This window comes from Merops nubicus, unplaced genomic scaffold (genome assembly GCF_000691845.1).
Source record: "Merops nubicus isolate BGI_N331 unplaced genomic scaffold, ASM69184v1 scaffold50286, whole genome shotgun sequence".
Taxonomy (NCBI): domain Eukaryota; kingdom Metazoa; phylum Chordata; class Aves; order Coraciiformes; family Meropidae; genus Merops; species Merops nubicus.
Window position 1 is genome coordinate 1 of NW_008616568.1, and position 8,388 is coordinate 8,388.

Consider the following 8,388-nt stretch of genomic DNA (forward strand, 5'->3'; position numbering starts at 1 on the left):
GGACTGGAGGAGGCGGTGTGGGATGCGAGGGGGGATCCCGAGCGGGACCTGGATGCGGGACACTGCTACGGAAGACTTTTTCCTCGGAGCTGTTGCTGCTCACGTCTCAGATCCCTACTGTGAACAGGGTGGGTTGTCTTCTTCTTCCGAGATCTCAGGTCTGAGTGAGTCTCCGGTGTACGTGTATACGTTACCTGTAACATATATGATATATTGCATAGCTGTTAATCTGTGTGTGCCTCCCCCACCCCGAAAGTGGCCAAAGTCTTTAATAGGAGTTACTCTATATGTGGAAGCAAAGAAATCTTCTTTCAAGTGGAGCTGCAGTTTTACTGAATAATCACGTGTGAGTTAGGGGCGGGCTCTTGGCAAGGAGGTTTCTTACGAGTATTTACTACAAGGTCTACTCCAGAAGATTAACCATCCCAATCCTTCTGTCAGTCTCCGATGCCATGCCTGGTTAAAAAAAAAAAAAAAAAAATCTCATCTTTTTTCCGATCGTCAGTCACCCTAAAGAATGGCCGAGCCTTCTGGGAACGAGCTGGCGTCCGCGGCTGCCAAGGGGGACCTAGTGCAACTTACTAATTTGTTGCAAAAGAATGTAAACGTCAATGCACAAAATGGATTTGGGAGGACTGCGCTGCAGGTTGGTATCCAGAGAGGGAGAAAATATTTCATCACTGGTACCTACGTGACCCGGGTTTCCAAAAAAGACAACGTTTTAAACAGGCTGGTGGATGAAATTCGAGTGGTTTTTCAAACTCGTTGGATGCCATATTTTAAAACTTTAGTGGCTCCAACTCCCTAAAATGACGTACTTGAAATAAAACCGGTCAAAACCATTATTTCAATCGGGGATCTCCCTCAATGTCAAACGGGCTGCGAGTTTGCTAATATTTTGTAGCTTCGTGGGGAGGAGGCAAGGAATGAAAGAGCAGAGATGAAAAGAAATCAGCTTAGGTGAGGACGATTTCATAGCAGGTCTGTAAACACAAATGTGCTGTTCTCTAAAGCTTAGGAATTATCTTTTTTTTTTTCTCCCTCTCCTTTTTTTTTTTTTTCCTTTTTTTTTTTTTTTCCTGCAATATGCTTTTAAAGCGTGGCTCGTCTCGGCTCAGGGCTCTGCTGTAGATGGTACTTTTCCTTTATACGCTGTTTGTGAGGAATGACCTTTCTCATTGGGAAGCACGCTGCTCAGAACCCAGGACCTTCGATGTACATTAAGAGTTAGCCCTGCGAGTTAGGGTGCCAGCTGAATCACTTGTTTTTTTCATTCATAATTAAGGCTTAAAAATCTGCTTGTTTAGGTCGACTGGCAGGGCACTGATCCCAGCTATTTGCTTTCTGATCGTATAGGGTGCTACGTCCTAATTTTTTTAAGTGTGTGGCTGTGCAGGCAGGAGTTGGAACTCGTCCAACTGCTAACTATTGGAGCTGATGAAAGATTTTGCTTTTAATAATATCAGATAATTATGACGAAAAGACTAAAATACCTACCAAATAGTGAAATAAATTATTTCTAAATCGGGAGAAATAAAATGTGTGGTTATCTGTACTTAAGGTGTAAATAATGAAACGTGGAAGTGGAGCTGTAGGTCTGTTTTAATTTCATACGCTAGAAAAATCGTCTGTTAACCCCTCTCGCCCCCTCCCCCAAAACCATGATAATAATTTCTGAAATTGGGTGTTTTAAATAGCATAAAGCTTGCAAATGTGCTCGAGGTATTTACAGCTTGTTGGCTTAACATCAAAATGCTAGAGCTGGAAAATAAGCACCTCTTGCTAAAAAGGCAGGAATGACCTTTTTTTGACAATTTCGCTGGGGCTGGAGATCTGTGAGCTCCTCTCTGCCCTGTTAGCACCTAAATAGGGCATCGCAGGGCAGGGCAGGCACTTGCAGCAACTTTTAAGAGAGCAAAAGGACTGAAATTCAAAACTTGCACAAACTAACTCCTTTAAGAAAGCAGGAAACATTTAGCTAGATTGTTTATCCTCAGGACCAGGGCTGAAAACCAATTTGTCCCACAGCACTGTTTCTTTTTTTCTTTCTTTCTTTCTTTTTTCTTTTTCCTAAAGGCAGCTAACTGTCCGTATCCTGACTTAAGGCATATTTTATACAATGACATAGCATCCAGCTATATTACACACGCATCCGTGTCCTAACAACACTTGTTACCGCTGCCTAATCGTGACCGAGTTAATGAACCACAACAAAAATCAAAACAGGAGAAGCTGTCGACTTATTTTCAATATGTATCATCCCGAAATGAGCTGTGGGTGCGTGACCACGCTCGAAAGAGCTCTGTCAGTGCACTCTCCACAGTCCAGATAATCTCTCCATAATCTCACCCTCGATTAAAACGGGGAGGATGCTCCTACTTCAAAACCAATGAATTTCTATTTTCCTTCTGCGTTTATGTTTAATTAATCAGCTGCTCGACTTGCCTTGCTCTGTGCTTTTTATTTCTGATGCAGTGTACCTATGCAGGCCGCAAATGCATGTCCTACCCTTCTGTGCTTCGCCAGACTTACTCAATTAATGCTTTCTCCTCCTTTGCCTCCCTCTCCCCAAGCGAAACTTTGCAAAATAAAGGGCATTTGCTGTGCAGTTGTACCCACGTCTCAGCAGCATCACCTTTTATATGATTTTTCCACCCCACCCCACCCCCCCCCGGCATCTTTAACTGAAGCCTTCAGAAGCCTGAACACAGAAAACTCCCAATTAAACCAAATACATGGTTTGAATTCACAAATAATCCAGCCTGGGCTCTCAAAAAGAGATAAAAATGTCCAGATTTTACTAAAGAAAGAGAGATTGCAGTGCTCTTGTTTTCTTTTACATTGCTTCCCTCTCTGCTCAGAAGTGAAAGAAATGGCACATGCGGAGCTGGAAGCCTTGGAGCACAGAGAAATCTTTTTCCCTGAATCCCTCTTATCTGCACTTTTGCTCCTGTCTTCTAGATAAAATATACTGGGCTGCTTTACAGCCCAAACGCTGCAGTAATTATATAATTACCGCTTGCTTTTCTTCAAAAAGCCTAATGCATATTTTTTACCGGGGGAGCTTTTCAGCAACTCCCTTGCAGGATTTGTGCGTTATGCTAAATCTAATGCACTAAAATGCTCATATATGCAGATAAATTATTTAACCAGGATTTTCAAATCAATGTGTGGACATTTCTAAGGAAATAAAAAAGTTTGGGGTTTTGTTGTTTTTTGGTTTTTTGGTTTTTTTTCAAATTTGATACTTACAGTGAGACTAATTGCAAGGACAGGAAATCATTGCCTATGGGCTGTAGTTTATACATTACCAGGTTCACTTTTTAAAATTTCTTTGAGCAAACAAAACCCAAGGAATTTAGGGGAAATTGGTGTAAGCTGTTAAGTCCCAAAAAAGGCAGATTTGCATTCTAATTATGATGGTTTTATGATGCAATTGAGAAAATTCAAAGAAGCTTTTTTTTTTTTCCCTGAGAGAAATAGTTGAAAATCCAATTACTGTTGTTGTTTAGTTTGGTTTGTTGTTTTTTGTTTTTTTTTCTTTAAGGGATGTTTTTAGCTACAGAATATAGCTACAGTTTACTGATAGTGAAATTGTGAAAGTATGATATATTATATTTGTTTTAGAAGAAAACTTCTGGAACTTTGAAACATTCCTTGTAACTTCTCCTTTTTGGGTGACATAATGAAACACAAATATTGGGGAGAAAAATTTCTTCTAGCAGTTTTTTTTTTCTTACCAGACACAGCTATGGTACAGTACAAATATTTGTTTTATGATAATGCACAGATAATGTAAACACCTGGAAGCTTATAAAAACACATTCTGCATTTGCTGTTGCTGAGGCAAAATATCTGTTCCTCAGAACCCCTGTATTTGGTGTTCAACGAGATTGAGCAGTGATGCAAAGGTGTCTCAATACTCAGGCAAATAAAAACGAATCATGCTTAATTTTTGTATCTTGAGAGACTCAGATAACCCATTTTAAAAAAAAGAAAAAAGAAAAAAAGAAAAAGGGAAAAAAAATCTTATTACACCCCCATTCTACACCACTTATTTCAGGCATTAATCTTTCTGAGACAGGAAGCAATTAGCACCGAAGTGATAACATCTTTCACGATTTCACCGAGTAAAAAATACATTAAAAAAAATAATAAGGAAAAGATGTTCTGGTGTATCCTCGGGTTTACAGTGGGGGCTCTTCTGCCTGTTTTAAATGTGGATTGAGCCAGGACAAAACCCAGAGAGAAGAATTGAGGCTCTAAAGGCGGCGCTGAAGAAAATCTCCCCCCTCTCTCCCCCGCAGCACTCAACTCTCCTCTTTCTTTCCTAGGTGATGAAACTCGGGAACCCCGAAATCGCCAGGAGGTTGTTAATGAACGGGGCGAACCCCAACCTGAAGGACAGTACTGGCTTCGCCGTCATTCATGATGTAGCCCGAGAGGGGTTTCTGGACACTTTGCAGACTCTTCTGGAGTTTGAGGCCGATGTTAACATTGAGGATGATGAGGGCAACCTGCCCTTGCACTTGGCGGCCCAGGAGGGGCACGTGCGGGTGGTGGAACTCCTCCTGGCACGAGCCGAGTGCAAAGTGGGCCACCAGAACAAGCGGGGGGCCACTGCCTACGACCTGGCCAAGCTCTACAAGAGATCCGCAGTGGTGAAGCTCTTGGAGGACAGCAGCTTCTTCCCTGGAGCCAGGGATTAACTCCAGCTCGGACAGGCTCTCTCTGGACACTGAGGCTTTCAGCCTCCTTTTGGGTTTTTTCCCTCCTTTTTAATAGCAATTGTTGCAACTTTTTTTTTTTTTTTTTTTTTTGGAACAGCTGTTAGTATGAGTCTCAAGAAACTATCGAGGTGGGTTTTTAGATAATGGAAATGTTTTAAATCCACACTCCCAGCAATTTTTTACACTTGCAATTTACCCAGTACTCACAGGCTCAGCCGTGTGTATGTTGGTCTCTCATACCTGCTTTTCCAGTATCGAGTTTTCCAATTTATTTTAGGTCACTCATATTAATGAGTTAATACAGGAGCTACATACTCACATGCTTAATGTTGATGGACTTTTGAGAAAAGGAAATAGCTTACTGTGATTTTTCCCCTCTCTCAACGCACCCCCATCCCTCCCACCCCCCCTTCTCGCCAGCCTTCAGTCAGGCTTAAGGATTTGAGGTCCTGTTTTGGATTAAACGAGCCTTTTAAGGGGTACCCTGTAACTCCCTGCCCAGGCAGAGCTTGAAGTCAAAGGCTGCTTGGCCTGAGGACGGAGGATGGCGCTTAGAGGCTTTGGGACATAGCTGCATTCTGACACTTAACAAGAGCTTGTAGACTAGAAGTAGGTCACTCACTTTCTAGATGTAGATGACACTCTTCCCCTTTGTGTATTTAAACTTTCACCGAGCTGGTTTTGAATTTAGTTAGCAGAAACAGGATAAGTGGTGTTCTTTTGATTGTCAGAGGTTTTAAACAGCTCAGTTTAGTAGTTCATGTTTACTGTGCACTGAACAAGATTTTTTTTCTAGTTTCAAAACAAGCAGCAGAGAACTATTGTCAGAGGCGAGAGCACATGAAGGCTGCAATACAAGTTTTCTCGTCGCTTCATAAGCTGAATACAGTTTAGCTGCTCTTTGTGAAATATTTGCTTTCCACCAACTATTCTGTTTTGCCCAGAAATAAACTATTTTAATGATCGATGCATCTCACAGAACAGGAATATTTGAACACAGAGATATTTAGGAAGCAGTACATTTGATATTTGGGAAGTTGTTATTTCTTGCACATAAACCACAATTTAACCATTGAAAAAATTTCCATTGCAATACAGTTGAGAGTATTCATCAGGCTCAAACTCTTTTACCTCTCATTTACCAGGAGCTAATGTCGCTCAGGACCGTATAGGAAATAGTTTAGCATGAAATTTTTAACGTTTGACAGGATCTAGTTGTTGGACAGATGGGCAGTTTAAAGTGCTTTCTTTTGGACAGCCTAAATTTTAATTGTGCAAAACAGGTTTTAAAGCAACGCAAAATAAATAGTACTTAAAGAGCACTTAAAAGAGGAAAGGTTGTACATTAATTTAGTTTTTAACCTTCCCCAAAAAAATATTTTAGCCCCACAAAATCCGTTGCTACCGTTTTCAAGTAAAAAGTAATTTGCTGAAACTGTCACGTTTACGATCTGCTCTGTCACACTGCTGTGTTTTCTGATTAAAAGCCTCTGTGAAGTACGAAGGTTTGCGCGCTTTTGTTGTCATTTTTGTGTTATCAAGGGATCTAGAGATCATTAATCCAAGCAGCGCGGCACACAGGATGCATGATCGGGGAGATGCCCCGCAAAATACCCGGTATAAACAGCACTAAACCCATTTAAGTATTAAAACCTAGCAAGGTAATCCGCAGGTCCCCGAGGTGAAGTGACCCAAACAGCTCTCTGTTGCTGTCCGTCTCCCTTTCCTCATGTCCTGGAGGATGCTCCAAGTTTTTCCCTTCTCCACAACCAGAGCCCTGCACTCCTCTTACAAAGCAGAAATCCGCGCTACCACCAGGATTTCTCCCATTCGCTGCTACAGCAGAGGTGAACACCCGAAGGTAACATTCATCTTTCTCACTTATTTTTCATCTGTGCTACTAAAAATACCCTCATCTCAGACCCGTTTTGAGCTCCATCAGCATTTAATTTGCACTGAGACGAAGTGTAAGTGGTGGCTTAAGAGAACAACTGCTTTTTTTCCAAGAAAAATGCCCCGCCTAGTCAGAAATAGCGGCTTTTATTGCATGCCAGAAGTTCAGGTTTAGAGCCAGGACGTGTTACGCCACGGTCCTGCCCATGGTGTCGGCGGGTGAGTCACGGGCGATAGTAAGTCTGGTTTAAAGGTACACTTTATTTGCTTTTACTGCTGCGTTTTCTCTGTCAGACACTCCACGTACCCGAAACAAGATTATAAATTGAAACTCGTGGTTGGATACTTTGAAAGAGAAAACGACTCTCTGTTGCTTCAGGAAATTAATACTTAAAACGAAAAGCCTCTGAAAAACCAAAGCAATAAAGCTGGTGGGTTACCTGCACCTTACGGGGTTTGCAGGTGGCAAAACGTTCCCAGCTCTGGGTGGTGCTGGGGGTCAGCTTTCCTCCAGAATGTTTTACAGTTTCTGAGCGAGGAGAAAATAATATAAAGCAAGTCTCATTAATAGGGAACCTTCATACAGAGAAAGGATCCTGACGTCGGAGGTGGTCGCAGAAATCACTTTTTTGATTTTTCCCTGGTAGTCTGGTAACATCAGAAAGTCTAGTTTTACAAATTTGCGTGTTTGTGAAAAAGTCGAGAATAATACTGACCCGCAGATGCAAAACGGCAGCGTTTGAGGTGGAGCGAAGTATTTTTAAGAGCTTTTATTGAGACGTAAAGCAACCGAAAAGTAAGCCTCCCTGGCAGGAGCAGAGGTCGCCCTGCCAACAGCCCAGGAACCAGCAGTGGACGATATAGTATCGAGATGAGATAGATAAATAAAAACAAACGCAGCAAGCGCAGAGAAGTGTGAGGGAATGGAGTGTAAATTGTAGCTGTACCAGGATTCACACTGACCGGGCTACGTGAGAAGCCGGCTGTGGGGAAAGAGCCCTCTCCCCTATTTCAGTTACACGGCTGAGCAAGGCTGTTCCACTTGACCTTTGTGTCTAAATCATCCTCGGAACAACGGCGGGGGCTGTTGAATTCCTTTGGAAAAGGAGCAGATCCCTAAAGGGATCCTAGAGGGAACGAACAGAGTCCAATCTGTGGCAGCAGCCCCGTGAGAGGGTGACAGATCCCGTCGGGGAATGCCGGCGGAGGGAGGGAGAGAGGGAGGGAGTGGGCGAGAGCTGCGCGGCCAAGGCAGGCACAGAAAGCTGGCCCTGTACTTACAGAGGGCTGCGTAAATTCTGAGACATTTGAAGGTGAAATCGGCTCAGTCGCCAGTGCGATAAATCCTTGCACGTTTTAAGTACACGAAAAGACTTTCTTTCCAGTTTTCGGTGTGAGAAGAGGAATGAAATCAATCCTTTATTCCATGACAGAATAAGGAATTAGCTTTGTAGGAAATGCCATCGCACTGTTCACACGAAGAAAGGGTTAAATCAGGAGAAAATCACCACTTTTTAGCTCTTAAGAGAGAGAAAAGGGGCTCTTCTACAAATGTACCTGGAAATTCACTGGGCAGCCAGAAGCAGCCGTACATTGTTACCGACTGACTAAAAGCGTTGAAATTCCCTCGAAAAAACGCGACGGGAGGAAAGCGCCTGCATTTATTTGTGCGGACTGTTATACCGTGCGTGGCGGGGCGGGGGAGGGGGGGAAAAGAGAAAGGAGAAGGGAAGAAAGCGAGAAAGAAAGAAAGAAAGAAAGAGAG

General features: G+C 42.7%; 1 protein-coding gene across 1 annotated transcript; it reads left to right on the forward strand.

The window, feature by feature from the left end:
* The first annotated feature begins 70 nt into the window (after window positions 1–70).
* Window positions 71–4,709, forward strand: CDKN2C (cyclin-dependent kinase inhibitor 2C (p18, inhibits CDK4)). Its single transcript, XM_008942853.1, has 2 exons — window positions 71–646; window positions 4,335–4,709. Exons 1-2 carry the CDS (start codon window positions 518–520, stop codon window positions 4,707–4,709), a joined length of 504 nt encoding a protein of 167 aa, XP_008941101.1. The 5' UTR covers window positions 71–517.
* The last annotated feature ends 3,679 nt before the right edge of the window (window positions 4,710–8,388 follow it).